General features: G+C 41.4%; 1 protein-coding gene across 3 annotated transcripts in view; it reads right to left on the bottom strand.

The window, feature by feature from the left end:
• The window catches only part of LOC118772976 (protein EFR3 homolog A-like), a 93,138-nt gene that overhangs the window by 32,650 nt on the left and 38,633 nt on the right, over positions 1-21,855 (bottom strand). For all 3 annotated transcript variants that reach the window (XM_036521687.1, XM_036521686.1, XM_036521688.1), the window contains exon 7: positions 12,527-12,664. In XM_036521687.1, the coding sequence (XP_036377580.1) occupies positions 12,527-12,664 (138 nt within the window). The remainder of the gene's footprint in view (positions 1-12,526; positions 12,665-21,855) is intronic.

Raw genomic sequence — 21,855 nt, forward strand, 5'->3', positions numbered from 1 at the left:
ATTGAATAGACTCATCCACTGTAATGGATTTTGTATTGGAAAAAAAAATCATATTTTGAATTTTTTGAAAAACCTACTTTTGTGAACTAGTCCTAGACTGTTGATCCTATCACCACCAAATTTGGTCCGTATCATCTACAGAGGGTTCTGACCAAACGTTATTCAAAGAATTTTGCTAGGGCAAACGATACAGCCACTGTCGTCCAATGAAATTCCATGGTGAAGACACCAAAACAGAAAGTGAGTCATGTCTCAGCAGTGCTTTGTTGGAGTGATGCCAAACTTGGTACACTTTGTTGCTATTAGCAACACTGGGTATGCACCAAGTTTCGTGAAATTTGGCCACTTGGGGGCGCTATATCATTAAAAATTATTAAAATACCCATTACTCTGGCAGAAAAGCAGATATCTCAACTAAATTTCTTGTGCTTCATCAAAGTTAAGGATCGTATCTGGGAACTTATCAAATCTCCACATCAGCCATTTTGTGTTTCATCCATCTTTGATTTTGTCAAAAACACATTTAACCACCTCCTCCTAGAGTTATGGCACAATGAGGTTTTGTGTATTACCTCTTTGGACCACTGTCTTTAACAGTTGTGAAAGGATAGTTGCCAGGTTGAACAATGTGGCCGCAGTGTACCCACAAATTCACCCGTGAAGTCGCCATAAAGGAAGAGTGACCATATCTCTGCAATGCTTTTATTCATTGGCATAAATGTCAATACACATGCTTACAATTAGGCCTGGGTGCCACACAGCAAGTTTAGTGAAATTTGGCCACTTTGGGGTGCTATACTGAAAAACAGGTTTAAACACCCATGTGTCCATGTACTTACATTTTAATGACATTTTGTTGTAATGGACATCACAAGGCACAGAATCAGAATCAGAAACAGAATTTCTTTATGTACAATGAACATGTACAACAAAATTTGAGTGCAATCCTCAACAATGCAAAATATCAATTGAAAAATTGCACAGATCAGAAAGATTGCAGAGATCCCTTGTTGCAGAGTGAAGAACCCTGAGCATTAATTGCATTAATTAATTCCTTATTGCACAGTGGACGTGAACATTATGTTTTGTGGCATTTAAAGCTTGTACAGCTGTGGGATAAAAAATGTTTTTGATTTGATTTGTCCTTGTTCTAATAGCTCTATACCGTCTGCCTGACGGAAGCAGTTCAAACAGAGAGTGACCGGGGTGGGATGTGTCCTTTATGATGTTATGGGCTTTCCTGAGGCAGCGGGAACTGTGTAGGTCCTCCAGAGTGGGGAGAGGGCACCCGATGATTACCTCAGCAGTCTTGACGACCCTGCCAAGCTCTTTTTTGTGTGCCACGGTGCAGCTGGAAAACCACACACAGAGGCAGTAAGTGAGAATGCTCTCTATGGTGGAGCGGTAGAAGGACACCAGCAGTCTCTGGGCGATGGTGTTCTTCCTGAGGACCCTCAGAGACAAAGGAGTAGAGTCTCTGCTGTGCCTTCTTTGCCAGTTCTGTGGTGTTCATACCCCAGGTCAGGTCGTTCTCAATGTCGACTCTCAGAAAACGGAAGTCCGTGACCCTCTCCACACAGTCCCCGCCGATGATTATGGGTTGAATGTCCGTTTTTTCCTTCCTGAAATCGATGACTAACTCCTTTGTCTTTGACATGGTCAGGAGCAGGTTGTTGTCTCTGCACCACACTGACAGCCACTCCACCTCGTCCCGGTAGGTGGACTCATCGCCCCCCTGAGATGAGCCCCACCACTGTGGTGTCGTCGGCAAATTTGACAAAGGTGTTGCTGGAGTGGACAGGGGTGCAGTCATGTGTATAGAGGGTATAGAGCAGGGGGCTCAGCACACAGCCCTGAGGGGAGCCGGTGCTGAGGCTGAGAGCTCTGGAGATGTGGGGGCCTACTCTAACCCTCTGTGTGCGTCCTGTCAGGAAGTCTTTAATCCAAAGACATGTGGAGTAAGGCAGACCCAGGTCAATTTACACACCAGTCTGGGGAGGAAGATGGTGTTGAACGCCGAACTGTAGTCCACAAAGAGGAGCTGAACGTAGCTCCCCTGCTGCTCCAGGTGGGTCAGCGCAGCGTGAAGGGCTGTGGCTACAGCGTCCTCCTTAGACCTGTTAGCCCTGTATGCAAACTGATGTAGGTCAAAGGTGGGGGGTAGGAATGATATGATGTGACTCCATACCAGTTTTTTGAAGCACTCCATCACCACAGGGGTGAGTGCTACTGGCTGGTAGTCGTTGAGGCTGGTGATGGAGAGTTTTTTGGGCAGAGATGGAGACTATGGTGGAGGACTTCAGGCAGGATGGAACGGCAGACTGGGATAGGGACCTGAAGGCCGGACCTGAAGTTGGTGAGGTGCTGGACTGCCTGCCACACCTGCCTGCTGTTGTTGCTGTCCAGGTGGTCATCAATCCTCCTCCAGTAGTCCACCTTAGCCTTTCTGAAGCCTCTCTTCAGGTTGGCTCGGGCTGTGATGTAGAGAGCCCTGTTGCCAGACCTGAAGCGGTGTTCCTCTCCTTTAGCAGCCGCTGGACCTCCCTGCTCATCCAGGGCTTCCGATTGGGATAGACTCGGATGCGTTTATCCACTTTGACAATATCTGTGCTGTTCTTTATGTAACAAAAGACAGTGTCTGTAAACACCTCCAGGTCCTGGTGTTCAAAAATGTCCCAGCTGGTTCTGTTAAAGCAGTCCTGCAGCTGCTGAGAGGCTCCATCAGGCCAGATTTTAACAGTCCTAGTGGTGGTAAGAGCAGTTTTCCTGAGGGGGTGTATGCTGAGATTAAGAGCAGGGACATGTGGTCAGACTGGCCCAGGTGTGGTAGTGGCCTAGTCCTGTAGCCCAGCTTGATGTTGGTGTAGACGCTGTCCAGTGTGTTAGCTCCTCTGGTAGCACATTTTACATGCTGGTGGAATTTAGGGAGCACTGCTTTTGAATCCCCGGCTATTATATGCATGATGTCAGGATACATGCTCTGCTGTAAGATAATGCTGCTATGCAAATGTCCGAGAGCCGAGTTAGCATTAGCATCCGGTGAAATGTACACGGCAGTTATCATGACCACAGTAACCTCCCTGGTCACACTGAAAGCAGATTCTCAAAGCTAGCGACAAATTGCTAGTGGACATCAATAACGCAAGAGCCGAGTTTCAGCGCCAGTGATCAGAGAAGCGCAAACTTGTTACTAGCCGGAGACAAAGGTGCGACCGGATCCACCTCAACGTGTCTCCCAGAAAGTAACCCTCATCCAAACCGAACCAGACCAGCCCTGGCTCCCCGACGACGGAAGCGCCAGCAAAACTGGCGGACTTTGCATAGCTATGCAATGTACAGCATTGATAAATGTTGTACATCTGTGTGTTTCAGATCATTACGAGTAATGTAACTAGCCATGGTTTGTTGTTCCTAACTGATTTGTCACACATTATTCACCGCGCAGCGTTAGTTAAGATATGACACAGACATAGGGTCTTTGCATGCGTATCGTCTTACTAACCCCAGTACCTTCTTTTATCCCAGAGTAACCCCGCGGTTATCAATCGTCCGAACATATACTGTGAAAGACAGAGGTTATGTTCGCTCACACATGCACATAAGCAACTCAAACTCGCCGCCACATGCATGATCCTTTGTTCTCTTTGAACACGTGTGCTCAGCGAGCACGCGCAGCACACGTGCAATTCAGGGAGCACACACTAGTGCAAGACACTCACTCCAACCTACATACAAGAGTAAATACATACAAATACACCTTCGCTTCACTTACTGTACATAAATGTATTGCATTACTACTTTGGTTTTTATATTTCAATAAATGCATTATTTTTCCAAGGTTGTGTTGTAATATTACACATGAAATGAATATCGCCAACCTCTGCTGATCAGAATTCTAAATGCCTTCACCTCTTAGTTGAATCAACAGTGTTATTTTAGTTAGCTAAATAGATAATATTGTGATTTGATTAAGATTAACTATTGATGTGATAATTTCAATTACGATTATTAATTTAATTATTAATTGAGACTGATATTTTATTTTAACCACTATGGTAGACACCATATTCTGTATGGCGCCTCCATGTGTTTAATTTAATTATCACCAACATAATTGGTACCTCATGTAAGGACATTCCTTACACGGAAGTGGTACCCCTCTCTAATCGTAGGCATTGTCCCTACATAATTGGCATTGCCCCTGTGAGGAAGAAATGTTCAAAACAGTAACCTGGTACAGCGTCTGGAGTAAAGGCAATTGTATGAAACATGTTAAATATGCGTACTCCGGCTATGATGAAGGCTAGGCTGTTTCTTTCATATTAGTAGGCTAGCTAACATTTCACAAAACGCCATTGATTAAAAAACAGCTTATGTAGGCGACGGTATCAATAATAGTAGGCCTACGAAACATTTCAAAGCCAAATTTGGAAATGAATATAAGTGTATAATGATGTTAGATTGTAATGGTGTTACTCTCAAGCATTTTTCTTTTATTTTTATAGCTAGCTAAGGTTACAAATAACCTTAGCTTAATTATCATACTTCATACCATTGACCTATGTATTTTGATACTCTGTATTTTGAATATACACTATATGGATAAAAGTATTCGGATGCCTGACCATTACACCAATAGGGACTGTAATGACATTGTATTCAAATACATATACTTTAATATGGAGTTGGTCCCCCTTTTGCAGCTATAACAGCTTCCACTCTTCTTGGAAGGCTTTCCACAAGATTTTGGAGTGTTTCTGTGGGAATTTGTACCTATTCATTCTGTAGAGCATTTATGAGGTCAGGCACTGATGTTGGACGAGAAGGCCTGGCTCGCAATCTCCGTTCCACTTCATCCCAAAGGTGCTCGATGGGGTTGAGGTCAGGGCTCTGTGCGGGCAGTCAAGTTCTTCCACACCCAACTCATCAAACCATGTCTTTATAGTCCTTGCTTTGTGCACTGGGGCACAGTCATGTTGGAATAGAAAAGGGCATTCCCCAAACTGTTGCCACAAAGTTGGAAGCATAGCATTGTCCAAAATGTCTTGGTACACTGAAGCATTAAGATTTCCCTTCACTGGAGATAAGGGGCCTAGCCCATACCCTGAAAAACAGGTGTGGCCAAATACTTTTGTCCATATAGTGTACCTTTGATGCAGATGAACACTGCCAAGATAAAAGGGCCAGTTCCATCAAGCCAAGACTGCAGTCATTCAAAAGTGAAGCATGTGGTCTGTTTGCAGTACTACCACAGGAAGTTATTTAAGTGTAAAAATGACTGAGGGATAACAGTGATACGGGACCCTCTTGTGAATATGGCAAAATCTTAAGAGGGAGACAAAAACAAGGAAGATGTCAACTTTTCCCATGGGGAGGCAAAGGCCTGAGGGTTCAGATCCAGGCACAGTACTGATTTACAACATCTCTTCAAAAAGAGTTTCTTTTTCTGTGTGAGCACCATGAAGGCCTGCTTGGAGGTTCACAGTGAGGTGCTGCTGAAATTTTTCTGCACCACTTGCACTGAGTCATTCCTTTCTCTTGTGCACTGAGATGAGAAACATCTTCATGTCAACTGGATGCTTGGCAGTACTGAGGTAATGACTATAAGTCACTTTTTATATTGCAGCTCATCTCCTTCATTATTCCAGAAATGTTTCACAGCCATTGACATTACCACTATCTGAGACCTTCTCTCCACGCTCAACAAAATTAATGACTGCATTAAATAATAACATTGTTGTTAAGTAACTAAAAAATTTAATTATATTTTCTTGAAATATGTAGGGTCTATCAACAATCCTCTCATTGCCACTGCCAATTGTGTACAATAAAACTAAAACCAAGATAATATGTTACTGGTCGCAAGTCAGGATTGCACATAAACTGCCACTTGAGATACAGTGGTACTCAGGTTGTTTATCTCCCCTTCCCACATGGATATCCCTGTTCTGAATGGGCTGAGGTTGAATATTGAATGGAGTATGCTGTCCCCCTTTTTCCTGTGGCTTTTCTAAGGACTTCTGCTAAAACAGGACAATTGTCACGGGAGTTCGCTGGTTTAGTTCTTGTTTGTGTATGTTTCTGTTCCCTCCCTTGTTCCTCGTATCTGCTGCTAATTGTTTCAGGCGTGAGAATGTGCCAAGGTGCCAGCTGATTGGAAGAACAGAACATAAAGCAGTAGCCAAGAATGTCAGGGCAGTGTGGAGATGACAGACAGACACGGGTGATGGTGGTAGCTGCCTGCCTGCCTGCCTAACTAACCTGAGGTTTGGAACCACGGTTTGGAACCGTGGATACCAGCTGAAGCTCGGATCCATGAATGGTGGTGGTTATCTCTTTTGTTTTTTAATTGTGTCTAGAGAGGGCTGGTCGGGACCTTGTAAACTCTGTTCCTCAAGGTTTAGAGTGTGTATTGGGATTTCCACTTGTGTAACACTTGCCTTTAGCTAGTGCATTGTTTGTACTGTAACTGGGGAACATTGCTTAAATTATCCATCTTAAACCTAATCTTGAGACTTTTGGACCTACCAGTGCCTATTTTACTTTTTTTGTGACATATTTGTAAAGAAGTCCTACTTCACTGTTTGCTGTGAGCTGTCTGGGATCCTTAATGACTGGGGAGGGGGGTGGCTGGGGATACTATTTACATTGACACTGAGGGGATTTGACCAAGGCACTCCCCCCCCCCCTCCCTCCCTGTGACAATATTATTTCAAAACAAGACTTACTATACACAGTTATCTAAACCTGCCTTTTATTTTAGCTGCTAACCAATCCATCACAGCAGAGTAGTGAATAGGCCATTTTGTACTATTAAGTGCTGAGAAGAGACTTTTACTTGAGCAGTTCAGTTAGTCCTTGCATGGTCAAATGGCTTTTTAAAAAGCTGCCGGTGTTCGCTTCCCATCTCCGCGCACAGTATGCCAAACAGGCGCGACTGCAGTGGGCAACTTTTGATGAAATTTACAGTCTTCACAGCTTCATCCAAAACCATCTTCAAATCTGCAGGCATAGTCTTTGTGGTCAGTGCCTCTTGGTGGATGCTGCAGTGGACAGCTGTAACCAGTGGGGCCGCATCATTGACACGCTTCACAACTCCAGTCAGTTTTCCCTCCATGGCCCTGGCTCCGTCGGTGCTCAGTCCCACACATTTTGTCCACTCTATTTCACTGGAAACCATAAATTCATTCAGAGTTTCAAAAATGGCTTCTCTCGTAGTGTGTGATGGTAGAGGCTTGCAAAACAGAAAATCTTCATGTATTTCTCCGTTATATTCCTATCTGACAAAAGCAAGCAAATTTGCAAAGCTTGTGATGTCTGTGGACTCAATCTGGAGAGCATAAAAACGGCTCACTTGTATTCTGCTCACTAGCTGTTTAACACATCTTTAGCCATGTCATAAATATGGCGCTTCACTGTCTTATCAGACAAAGAGATCACATTTAGTTGTTTGGCTGCTTTTTTGCCAACCATCACACTAACCATCTCTTTGGCAGCAGGTAAAATCAAATCCTCCCCGATGGTGTGTGGCTTTCCAGTCTCTGCTATTAGCTTTGCCACCCTGTAAGATGCCTGGGCACTATTTGCACATCAGTTCTTCTATGTGGAGTTGAAAAAATTATTATTATTATTAAGCACTTTATAGGCAAAAGCCTGTGCTGTTTGTTATGTTTTTTGAATAAACTTTTCAGGGAAATACTTGACTTAGTCTTGTATTTTGATTAGAGTGAAGATTTAAGATTGGGCGGGCCGCACGGGATTTTCTGATTTTTAAGTGGGCCGCAGCACTCTTGAGTTTGGGAGTGGCTGCTCTACTGGAACATCTTTAGACCTTCATGAAGAATGTTTTAGCTCTCCTGTGCAGATCAGCCACAGTGTACCAAAGTACTTATTAATATTAATTTTACAATACCATTACATGCAGTGGCAGCGGAGCTGACCATCTTAGGTTTCATTTAGTACATTGATAATTTGGTAATCTCTATTGTTTAATTTGATCACATTCACACCATCAAAACAAACATCATTCTGTACTGAGTTACATGTTTTTTCACTCACTACAACTCTGCACAGTTACAGTATGTAGAGGTTTTCTTATAAAGACCTTTGATTGCTGTGAAAAATCAATGAAATGGAATGGATGATTTCCAGGAAAATAACCACACCATAATCTAATATGGCAGACAACCTATGTGACCTATCAATACAAAATTTGCTGATTAGGTACTTCTCTTAGCACTTTACAAACATTTTAAATTTCACTCCATAAAAATGTAGGACTTGTACCATTGTAACTATACAAGCACTTTGTGAGTCTGGTGGCCATATTTTATATGCATACATTACCATTATGCACAAGGGAATGCTTTAGGCTTGATTATGAGTGAAATAATGTCTACACTCTATCACACTTTGACAAACGTCAGTCATATTCTGTTTCAAATTGACACTTGTCCCTACATTATATTATGATTTGTTTTTAGAACTTTTGATTCACAAAAGCAACTACAAAAATTAGAAGGATGTACATATTTTTCTCACAGTGATTTTAAATATGCATCTCAAAAGGTTAACCCATGTCAGCCAGTTGTTTGATACACCTTACTCTACATGATAATGCACTTTGATTGGTTCATCACATTAATCACCATGAATGCAGTCAACTCATCAGTCAGTACATTGTAAAACTGGTAAAACCTGATAACTCTCACTAATTTACTCTATAACAGTGACTCAAAGGATGTTAACAACCATAAACACAGAATATGGCTACATTATACCCTGAATAATTATCAGAGTACAGCTGTTAACTAGTAAGCATATTTTAATTGCTGTGCAAACATCAAGAAATGGGCATGATATCTGAGTTTAAATGACTTTTGAGACTGAGCATGTACTCTTACTGTTTGTGCACACTACTTCATAGGTATTATAAAGCGTAATAATTAAGTGTTTATTAGAAGCTAATTAATAAACAATTATTTGATCATGCATTTGCCCATAATAATGAGGCACTGCAAACTGCAAACAGCTTCCAGTGCTATGGCAGTACAAAGAAATTAATAGTACATGTTCATGCACATACAAGGATGCAGGAGAAACAATATCAGGAAATGAAATGTCGTTATTCCAACAGCAGGTGTCCAAGAGTGCATTGGCAATGAATTCAATACAAAAGTGAAGTAGGTTGACAACAGCTCTAACACACTCCTCAATTCCATAGTGCTGCAGGGGTAGCACACAGGGATATCATGCTAATTAAAAACATCTTAACCATGTCCTGGGTTGTTTCCCAGTCCTGATGCACCACATAGTGCTTCAGGACAGCTGCATATTTCATCTCCATATTTCTTTTTGGACAGAGATTGTTTACGGATGTCATAGGCAACAAAAACTTGAAACTTTGAAACTTGCCATTGTGATTGAACATGAAAGGATGACAGAGGTAAGTCCATGCAGGCCACAGCTGATTTAATAATTTGTGATTTTTGTTATGGACATAAAATAGCAATGACAGTCATAAATTTAATTTGGCTTTGATGATATCCTAAGATTTGGATGATGATTTATCTTATTTAACAGAAGTAAATCATTAAATTGCTGTGTAAAGATTCCAACTCCATCTTGGCTCCTATCTAGTGGAATGAGCCTCCTACTGTGGTCAGACCAGAAGAATCACCAGCCATATTCCATCACAGACTGGGGACCTGCTTCTTCAGATTGTACCTCATTTCCATTAACCTAGTATGACATCTTAATCCCCTTTTATTTAATTTTTTAATATATTATAGTTTTGCTAAATCGTATGCAGTAGCTCTCTGTTTTGGAAAACTATAATCATTATGTAAAACAAAGTTATTTCAAAAACATAATAATGGGTACAATGTATTTCATTTACATGTTGAAACATGTAACTTGTACCATGCACTTGTAATCGCAGCACTGTGTTTGGCACCTGCTGTGTCCTTCTTTGTACAACTTTTCATGCTATTTTCTTTAAATGGAGTTTGAACTAGTACTTCGGAATTCACTGCTAAAAAAAGAAAATGTAACTATGTAAATGTAAATGTAAAGAATGCTTTAAGGAGCTGATTCAGATTCAAGGGTGCTGAGCATTTTTGGGGATTCAAATTGTAGCCAATGTTACTATGACTGAACTGACACCTTGCTCACCCCTATAAAACTCAAGTGTCAAAATGTAATATTACAATAAAATTAATATAATTTGTATTTATTTGCTAGCTACCTAGTTACTGCATTCCCAGATAAAATGAGCTGGCTGTCTTCATGGAAGACTAAATCATGCCTTCTATAAGCTAGGTCAGAGAACCACAGTGAAGATTTAGAAAAAAACAGGAACAAATGTTAAAATGCTTGAGGGACAAAATGTAGATCACACAGCACAATAAGACAACTATCACAGGTAGGAAAGTGTTGTTGAACCACTGATCAATCTACCAGCTAGCTACACAAAATGGTAAAAGGTAAGAGGTAAACAGATGTACAATAATTGACAGCATGTAAAAAAAATCAAGGCATGTTAAGTTCAGTTTTACTTCATGAAAATTCAAGCCTCTAAGAAAAGGAAAGCAAAGCTTTTAAAGTCTGTTTTATTTGTCTTGAAGGATATGTTTCAGTTGATGGTAAAGAGAATAAAAGGTGCAGAGGGAAAGAGCAAACTGTGTTAAAACCTATCAATTCCCATAAATTCCCATTAATTTCCATGGAAAATTTCTCATTTTAAAAATTCCTGGAATTTTCCAACCTTAGTCTTAGCACATCCGTGTGTGCATGATGAAAAGATTTGTAATAATGTAATGAACAATAAATGAATAAAGACTAAAATGTGACTTAAAACTAGCCTAAAACTGTGGCTAAAACTAGACTAAATGTCCTGTGTTTTCATCAACTAAACTAAAACTATGAAAGGAGAAATGACTAAAATGTGACTAAAACCTAAAGTAAAACTAACAGAACTGCATGTACACCTTTGTGACCAAATATTGACAAAGATTGTACGTCCTGAGCTTCACAAAGCTGTTATTTGTGGTGGGACTGCCATTTTGAAAGTATTTGCAGTGAAGGGCAATGCACAACAACAAACAGCCTGACATAAGCGCAGAACTGGCATTCCTGTGCAGCTGCAGAAAGTAATATGGCCACATGAGTCGTTTTTTACTTTGTTCCTACATCTGATTGGTTTACGTTACAAGCCACAGGAAACCTTCAACCCTCACTGTCTGTTTCAAGCTGTTCAGCACAATGGTTGATCTATTATGGTATGGGCAGCCATCTTGTAGTAGTCACTTGGACCAATTATTACTCTGCATGGTAGCATCAAGGACAATAGTCAAGGAATATGAAGCCATTTTAGGTGACAGAATATATCTATAGCACAAACATTGTTTCCTCAAGATGTTCCCATATTCCCCAACAAATCTATCCTTTTCCAGATTGAACGCTCAATAGCCACCACAAATAAAGCCCACATAGTATTAAATCTTGGTACAAATGTTCACCATACATTCTCCAACATACCTGGCTTATGAGCTCCTTTGCAGCAACTGCTGTATATGGCGTATTATTATTCATTCCACCATTCCAGTATAAAACAAATTATTTATAGACTACCTAGTACCATGTCAAAGGGAATGAATGAGTAGCCCAAGGGTTTGTAAAGCACTGAACAGAAATTCAATACTAAATTCCAGTGAGACATTCTTTTACAGTATATTGCTATCATAATATAAAATGCCATAACTTGTACTTCACATTGATCCACTGCTTGATATTGTGTAATTGCAGGCTACAGTAACATCTTCCTTGAATGCACTCACAGCAACAAAGTCTTTCAGTGAGAATTTTACAATTCAGAGAAATGAAATGATTAGTCCACCAGGTCCTTTGTGCTGTAGGATTGTTTGCCTTTCTCTAGAATTGTCTAATTAATTTCACTCACCCAGTGTCAGATGTTCTAGGGCTGGGTTCTGAGGTCACAGGGGTAAGTTACCTGGACCATCACTGATGAAGTGATAAAAAAATCGCAGCCAAATTGATTTTAAATGAACTAGTTTAATGAACGTGTCTGTAAAATGGTAATAATCATCACCAGGATATTAATTAATTCTCCTCTTGTGTAATGAAAACAATGTCATACAACCATTTTAATGCGCTTTTTCAGTTACCATTGGAAGTGTAGCTGATGAAATGTTGCTTTTTACTGCCTCATCAAATTTCACATGCTAATATAAAATTATCACATGCTGATATTCATGTGATCAACTATTGAATCTAAAATACTACAGAGTATTATGCAGGCCTAATTCTGACTGTGGTGGTGCTGGTCTGTGTGAACACATGCTTGATAGCATTAACTGATGTGTGCCAAATGGGTACCAGTAAAAGTCAAGTTCCCTTCCCCTGTATTTACATTTCATTACATTCATGCTGTTGCTCAGCAAATCAGTTTGTTTCAGTCGGTGTGTATGTATGTCTGTATGTCCGTGTGTCTGGTTGGGGTACTCACACCAGCACAGCGTGGATGGCGTTGTTCATGTTACCATAGGCAGCACACCCCAGGAGCTCTCTTAAGCAGTTCTCTGCTAACATGGCTGGGTTTTCATCCCCATCTTGAACTGCAGAAGGAGTGCTGGCATGCCCTACTCTGTAGAGACAGGAAACCATGCAGGGGGAGAGAGTCAACTGCAAAATCTAGACAAAATACAGAAAAAATCTCCATCTGGTTTAACATGTGGACCATGTTGGCACATTTCTCAGTTGCCTCTCCAGTACAGTGCCATTAATCAATTAGTCATGTAAGTACCCACGATAAAGGCTAAAGAAAAGACCTTTTGCCATTTGATAGCAGAGAGAAGAAGCTGGGAAGACAACATCAAAGCATAAGCTAGTTAATCCTGTTTTCAATTATTTTTTTATTAAAAATTTCTGAAAAGGAAGAAAAAGAGGAGTTTGAGTTTGAATTCTCAATTTTCTGTATCAGCTGCAGAAGAAGGTCCTGGTTATCAGAGCCCCTAACAATCTAACCTCTTCTGAATGACTCACAGGCACTTTTGAATTTCAGGGTGCCTGACAGTGGTGAGATGAAGAAACCCTGGCTGACCTACCCACCCGTAACCCCAGCAGTATGAAGCCAATTTGGGCTGTGGGGTCCTGGTTGTTGTCAGTGGAAGACATGACAAGGACTGAACCTGGCCTGTAGGGCTCAGACTGTCTTTTAGATGAGTGGTTTGCCATTATGTTTTTATTAAGGTCTTTTAAAGTGCCATAGCAAACGGATACACACAGTAAAGTAAGTGATTATGTGCCACTGGTCATTTTCTCATCAAATTTAATTGAAATCTTTTGGCTATAACTTTATGAAAGAAATATATTTGAATTCACACTTTTCAGCACACCTTCAATGAGTACAAGTTAGCACTGACACTTCCCAACAAGGGAGGAATTACAGTACAGCTAATTCAAGGACAGCTGGTCCAGATGGGCATTTGAAGCTTTGCCCTGCCTCACCACTCAAATGGTAACAGAAGAAATGCACAACAAACCAAAAGAGTGCACTAGTGTGTCATTTAAATTCTAAACAGAAGCGTCTCTAAACAGAGGGCAACACTATACTTGTCTCTTCAGAATCCAAAGGGTTGACCTCTTGGTAAAATCAGCTGATAATCACATCCGCATATCACTGAATGAAAACAGAAACTATAATCATATTCTGAGTGCTGTAATCCAGTCACCGTACCCCATAAAGGTATCGCATATTTATTTTACCATGAGTTAAGCATTCACATTTCCAGTCTTTACCAGCTTAGTATTTCATCATTCTAATACAATCAATGGCCATCCAGCAGTCTGATCAGGTGTGTGATTATAGCCCTTGGTTTTCTTCACAATGTGACAGATATAGCTAGAAAGCAATGCAAGAGAGGGTACACTCTTGAGCTGCCCATGAGCAGAGATCTTAAGCTTCATGCATTGGGTATGTTTCTTATGCTTATGCTCAGGCCTGATATTCTCATACTTTTGAACATGGATTTCCTTATTCATGTTTATCATTGTGCTGATGTGTCTTTTATCTGATGCAAATTTAATTCATTGCTGTTTTTGTCATATATGAAATGTGTGAAACATTAGTCAAATGTGTCTTGAGAAGTGAAGTTTGATACACTGTATATTTTGCATTTATTCACAGGGAGCTGATGGCTTTTAATGGCTACTTCATTACTGCAGATAATTGCAGAACGTAAGTTGAGCAACACATGTCAGACCAGGCTAATGACACTCCCATTCCCAACACTTGAACACTATTCAAGCCCTATATATCTCTACCAGCTAGTTTGTACCTTGTCTGGCGAACTGTTGAAACTTGATCATGTAGCGCTTTTAATATTGTTGATTCCTTATACTGTATGGCTTTTTGCTTGTGTTGTACTCTGCCTTGTAAGTCACTCGGATAAAAGCATCTGTTAAATGAATGAATGTAACTGTAAGTGTTCCATGAGTTAACTTGTGCATTCTGACTAGGCAACAGAAGCCAAGTATACTACCATACATTAGTCACTAGAATACAGATTTCAAAATACATCACAATACTACATGTAAAATAAACAGGGAGTACTAGAGGTAGCAGGTGTTGGGGCAGGGATTGAGCTGATGCAGTCTGAAGAGGTGGGTCTTCAGTCTGCATTGGAAGATGGCCAGTGATTCTACTGTCCTACCTCCATGGGGAGTTCATTCCACCACTGAGGGACCAGTACAGACAGGGATCATGCCTGAGAGAGGCAACCCAGTTGTGTGAGGCTTGGTTTTATTTGTGTCAAGCTGTGAGAAAAATCTGGCTCTCCTGCAGCACAGTGTCCTATCACTGGCCTGAGGTATTGGTATTCTTCCTGATTATGAGGCAAGTCTGCTCTTTTACTGGCTTGCCAACACCACTTTCAACAGAATTCTGGTTTTCCTTTGAGGTCTCCCATCCAAATAATAATCAATTGGTGTCGGTGACCATGAAAACCTTTCTTCTATGTAGATACTGTATCATCATCCCACAATTCCCCCCTTTTCAGTCATATGCTCTTTCTTAAATAATAAAAAGTTAAAACATCAAACATCCATATTGACTTTTCACACATATTGAGAGGTATTGGCAATATTAGCAGAAACAACACAGATAGTGACTAGAGTGTTGTTTAGTGCTGCCTCTGATGCATTTAGATCAGAATTTAAGCATTATTTCTGGTTTCTAAAGTTCATCAAGCTCTTATCAAACAGTCAGGGGTAGTGAACCACAGATAAGCACATAATGCAAATTTGTTAACATTTGGATTTGGAGGTAACATTCAAGTCAACTGTGAGATCATCAGCATCACTGCTGTATGTGAAGTCATATATGGAATTAAGAGCCCTTTTAACAAAGTGGAAAGAGCAACAAGGCAGAAGGAACTAAATGACAGACTTTTGACTGAAGCTTTTGAATATGGGCCAAATCTGCTGCTGAGATCAATCATTGCTACACATATTATTACATTCTACAACATCACACCCCTGATTTACTCTATTTACAAGCACTACACTGATTCATGTCACGTACGCCTTCCACAGAAGCAATTAAAGAAATCAAACATCCTTGACCAGATATTATAAGTCCATTTCACCATCATCTTGAATACATTTCTGCCTGGCTGCTCTTCACACTTTGTCAAAAAGGCAAGCGGTTTAAAACAAAAGGTTACGGCATGTGAGGCAGAGGTGAGGGTGGTGCAACTGCAGTAAAAGAAGAAGAAGAAAGAGTGAGCAAAATCCGAATATTATTAAGCAGACAGAGCAGGATAAGTACAACCAAACAGAAAATAGCATTTAATGCTCATCCTTCCCATTCATCTCCCACAATACACCTGCTCTTCCTCATACAGCTCTGTAATATAACTGTGCTATTGCAATCTTCTACCACTACAAGCACTAATAGATTGTAAACACTAAAACATTTGTAATTCTCTGAAATGCAAAAACTTTAACAGATTAGATTGAAAACAACCCTATGAATAATACCCGCAGGAGAAATAAAAATGGGTTATTTGAAAAGTATTACCATGGCATTAAAGATAAATACTGTACATAGTTAGATGAAGTAAATATGTAAATGTATGAACACTACAACGGGGAATTTCAGATTATGAGACTAATACACACTAATAGATACCGCTGATAGCAAGCACTCATATATCATGCCAGAAGATACATTTTAAAACAAGAACATCTTAAACTTTGAATGTTGTTGCTTCACACTAGCCAAACAAGAGAGACACTATTCAGTTCAAGTGAAGGAGTAGTGTGGTATTATCATGTGTGATAACAGCACACACTGTAATAGTGCAATAGAGTTTAAGCATAATGTGTGTGCGTAAAGTGGCCTATTACATATTTGGGCTACAGCTCAGAGGGGTGATGGTTGGTGACATTTCCTGCCTCAGCCATAGTGTGCCTCAAGCCTCCCTCCTGTGGAGGGGAATGGCACAGGCATATAGCCCACAGGAGACACCAGTGAGACAGACAGAGAAGAGCAAAAATGAGGGCAATTGTATGGATAAAAATGAGGACAATAGTATGGATAAGCTGATGATTGATATGTAGAAATTGACTCTGGCTGGCGGATGAGGTTTTAACTCAAACAACATAGTAACTGCACAGGTTGCAGTGACAAGAGGTCATGATGCAAATAATTCTTAATAAAGAAGGGAGAACAGTAAAAAGACATAAATAGCACAACATAGCAGAAGATGACAAGAAAAAAATGAATTTTCCTTCAATGTTCTGCATTTGTTAGTGGATCGAGGGTGCAATAAACACTTATCCACTAAAGGGAACATGATCCATGCCTGCTCTGTTTGCTGTTTCAAGAAGCTGCCTTTTCTGTCTTCTAGATTTGTGTTTTACTCTTCCTTCTTCTATACTGAAATGTCTTCCAGTAAATCACCAATCAGAAAGACAATTGTTATAAAAGGAAACTGATATCTTATCAAGCCCTGGCTGGGAGAGGAATTATTATTGCTGTTTATTTGCTTAGCTTACATCTATACCGCACTGCTGCCCAGCTGAGCTGATGTCTGTTCTAGAGGGGGTTGGTTACTGGCAGTCATTCAGGCCTAGGCAGAGAGAGAGCTTCAACTGTTTAAAGTTACAGGCAGGAACCAAGAAAAGCCTTGAACTCATCAGGCTTCCGACACACTGAAAACACCCCAGCACACCATCGCTGGAGATAAAAGACTGAAGGTGAGGGAGGCGAATGACTCTCAATATCACTGAACAGGGAAAAAAAGGTCAAGCTTTGTACTTTCATGTTGTAGATGGTGCACAGTTACTGCACTTGCAGTACACAAGAGACATTAAATGCATTAACTAAAATATGTATGTTGTTTTTTTCAACCTTTGCATTATTCTGAAATTCTGATCCTGTATTATAAACATATACAAAGCATCTCTTATGTGTTGAGATGGCGGCCTTGGCACTCAGTACCTGCACCATCTCAGATCCTCCCTCAATGAGCTAAGGGATGTCAAGGGAACTGTAGAAAGCAACTTATAGTAAATGTCTGGCCTTTTTTGGGTTGAAAAGGAGTGCTTTTCATTTTGAATTGATACCTTGCTTGATTCAGAATGAGCTGTCCTACAGAGCCAGCTAGGTCTCACCAAGTCTTCTCACTAATTGCGGTATAACATGATATGTTCAGTTAAAGGAAAGATAATCACTAAACTAGAAAAGTGCATTTCCTGAAGAAAATGCAAAATGTGATTGCGACCCATCAGCGAAAACATGCTAACATGTATGAGATGACAGCTAGGATGTGGCTAAGTGGATGCTAGGGTGTTGCTAGGTGGTTGCTAGGCTGTTGGTAGGTGGTTGCTAAGGTGTATAAGGTGGTTGCTAGGGTCTTGCTAGGTGGTTGCTAGGGTGTTGCTAGATGGTTACTAAGGTATAGGAGGTGGTTGCTAGGGCATTGTTGGGTGGTTGCCAGGGTGTTGCTAAGTGGCTGCAAGGTGGTTGTTAGGGTAAACGATATGGTCACTGAGGCATCGCTAGGGGTCGATATCTCGAAAACTGTGGGAAGAGAAGTGGGACAAAATTTGGTGGAATAATAAGAAGAATAATAATAATAAAAATCAGATAACAATAGTTTGCTACACTAATAAAACTATCGGATAACAATAGTTGTGCTTGCAATGCTTTGCATCAAAGCATCGCAATCACACTAATGAAGGGGCCCAGCACCACAGGGCCAAAAGGTAGACAATTAATCAGAACAACCCCTGAACAAGACACCATCACTGGGTGAACAGACGCATTGACACCCACTCTTACACTCACGCCTATGGGCAATATAGCATGTCCAATTGACATTACATTGAATGTGTTTGGACTGTGGTAAAAAACCAGAATACCCAGAGGAAAGCCACATGAACACAGGGGCAAGGTACAAACTGAATGCAGACGCACCCCGAACTTGAAACCTCCATATTGTTTCTACATCTTTTAGATGAAATTGCCCCATTTAAATAAAAATAAAATGTAATCACAATTTAAAGTGAATAAGTTATTTAAATAAAAATAAAAATAAACTAGTCTACTGGGATTTATAATATCACTCAACAATATCAGATAAATGGCGCCATCTGCTGTTCTTAATGTATAATGACATTAAAAAAATCTAGTCCTCCCATGTAAGACAACCCCACTTTTCAAATGTAATTTCTGAAGTAGAAAAAAACAACCCTGTCTTACATTCAGGCCAATATGGAAAGTCCAAGTGTTTCTTCAACACTATTTAGTGTATTAGTTGTGGCAGTATGTCAGAAGGTGCAGGAGATATGCCTATTTAAAGTGCTACAAACTAATTGTATCTTAGCAGCCATGCCATTTGGACACTGAACAGTGTGTTCATTTCCCAGTCAGGACCTGACATGTAATGATGTAATGATCTACAAAAAATTGGTCGCAATATCTGCTTTTCTTTGTGTGGTCTGTGCCATGTGATGTCCGTTGGAACAAAATGTCATTAAAATCTAAGTACATGGACATCTGGGTGTTTAAACCTGTTTTTCAGTATAGCACCCCAAGGTGCTCAAATTTCACTAAACTTGGTGTGTGCCACCCAGGCCCATGGTAAGCATGTGTACCAACTTTCATGCCAATGAACAAAAGCATTGCAGAGATATGGCCACTCTTCCTTTATGGCGCCTTCAAGGGCGAATTTGTGAGTACACTGCAGCCATATTGTTCAACCTGGCAACTATCCTTTAACAACTCTTAAAGACAATGGTCCAAAACATCATTGTGCCATGACTCTAGGAGGAGATGGTTAAATGTGTTTTTGACAAAATTTTGAAAAAAAAAATGGTTGGAACACAAAATGGCTGACGTGGAGGTTTCATAAGTTCCCGGTTAGGATCCTTAACCTTGATGAAGCAAAAGAAGTTTAGTTGAAATATCTGCTTTCGTGCATTGTGTGCATCACTGAAGGTTGTGTTTCTTCTTCAGAGCAGGATCTAGGTTAGACTGTTTGTTAATTTGCTTAGGGTAGCCGTGCGTTCTGTTTACTCTGTTAACGCTGCTGTTTGGTTAGGGTTCAGTGTCAATTTATAACCGTGTGTCCTGTTTGGTAGCGTTGCTAGTTTATGTTACTTGGTAGTCTTAGTTACTGTCGCGTTAGCTGTTGAGCTGCTAATTTGTGTTTGTTTGTTAGTTTGGTAGTTTTTTGCCACGGCCGATTTCTGGTTTGTTCTGGTTCCTGAGGGGGCAGGACTGTAGCCAGCCTGTAAGCCGTGAGTGTGTGAGCCACTAGGCTCTAGTCTAGTCTTCCTTGTCTCATTGTACAAAGACTCGGTCAAATTACAACAAGGGAGTCTACCTGCAGGAGTCCACCGTGGAAGGACAACAAGGGGCACTACTGCGGTCTGCTCGCTAGCTACCTTGTGGTTGGTTTCTCTCTCAGTCTTTGTGCTCTAGTTGTTGTGTTGCTGTTCTGGTTCATTCTGGTTCATTCATCCATTTTGTTTATCTCTGTTGTTGTCGTCTCTGAGTTTGTGCTAATAATACCTGTTGTTCTGCATTGTCTTGTCCCTCTCCCACACATACACTAATCATGTGCCATCTACCCATTCCTGTCCGTATCTCTCCTCCCAATCTTTGCAGACGGCAACCTCACAGTCGTAACCTGTCTAACCTTATTCATCCACCTCGTTCTACTCATATTGCTGTTGTCGTTTCCGGTGGCCTCTGGAACTGCCAGTCGGCAGTACAGAAGGCTGTCTTCATCTCTGCTCCGTTTTCCATGCTGTCCCTTCACTTCCTAGCCCTCACTGGACTGGACACCCTCCTCAGCTCCTTCCCTGAGGACGGCACTCCCATCCTGCTGCTTGGGGACTTCAATCTTCCTCTGAACTCCACTCAGTCTGCTGGTCTCCTCCCCCTCCTCCAGTCCTTTGACTTCACCCTAGTGGAGTCCCCACCACCACACAAGGCTGGCAACCAGCTGGACCTTATCTTCACAAGAGGCTGCCCTGCTCCCACCCTGTTAGTGTCAACTCGATGCAACCTTCGCACCCTCTCCCCAGGCACCTTCTCTTCTGCTGTGTGCTCTGCTCTCCCTTCTGCTGAATCCTTCTCACTTCTCTCTGTTGAGGAGAAATCCTCTACTGTCCTCTCTGCACTGTCCTCCTCCCTGGACATCCTCTGTCCCCGTTACCAAACCAGCTCGCCTGTCCTCTCCCAGTCCCTGGCTGACAGACTGCATTCATGCAGCTGAAAGGAGATGGCGGCAATAAAAATCTCCAGATGACCTACCCCATTTTCACTCTCTTCTCATTTCCTTCTCATCTACCCTATCCTCCGCTAAGTCTGCCTTCTTTCATTCTAGGATCCACTCTGCTTCCTCTAATCCTCGCAAACATTTCTCTACATTCTCCTCCCCCCCCCCCCCCCCCCATCCCTTTCTGCTGATGACTTTGTCTCCTTCTTCGAGGAGAAGGTGAAAGACATCTGCAACTCTTTCCCCTCATCTCCTCCCATTTCGGATCCTGCACCCGCTGTCACTCCCACTACCTTCTCCTCCTTCTCCTCCCTGACTCTGATGTTCTACAACTAATAAAATCCCACTGTCCCACTACCTGTCCTCTTGATCCTATCCCTTCTTCTCTCTTTCAGTCCATCTCTGAGGACATTCTACCCTTTATTTCTTCCTTAATCAACAGCTCCCTGTCTACTGGTGTAGTTCCCTCTGCTCTGAACAGTGTCATGTGGCACATGTCATGCCACTGCTAAAAAGTCCACTTTAAATCCAGCTGATGTCAGAAGGCCCTGTCCAGTATCTCTTCTACCATTTCTCTCCCAAACCCTAGAACGCGCAGTCTATAACCAACTTTCTCCCTATCTCCTCCACAATAACCTCCTGGATCTGAACCAGTCGGGATTCAAAGCTGGCCACTCCACTGAGACTGCCCTCCTTGCAGTCACAGAAGCGCTTCACTTACATTTACATTTATTCATTTGGCAGACGCTTTTATCCAAAGCGACTTACATAGGTTACAGTTGTTTTGTTATGCATTTATACAGCTGGATATTTACTGAGGCAACTGTGGGTTAAGTACCTTGCCCAAGGGTACAGCAGCAGTGTCCCAGCGGGGATTGAACCGGCAACCTTTCGGTTACGAGCCCTGCTCCTTAACCACTATGCTACACTGCCGCCCGCACTTGGCTAGAGCGAAGTCACTCAGCTCTGTCCTCATATTACTTGACCTCTCCGCGGCATTCGACACTGTGAACCACCAGATTCTTCTCTCGTCCCTTGCTGG

The sequence above is a fragment of the Megalops cyprinoides genome, chromosome 2, assembly GCF_013368585.1.
Source record: "Megalops cyprinoides isolate fMegCyp1 chromosome 2, fMegCyp1.pri, whole genome shotgun sequence".
NCBI classification, from domain to species: Eukaryota; Metazoa; Chordata; class Actinopteri; order Elopiformes; family Megalopidae; genus Megalops; species Megalops cyprinoides.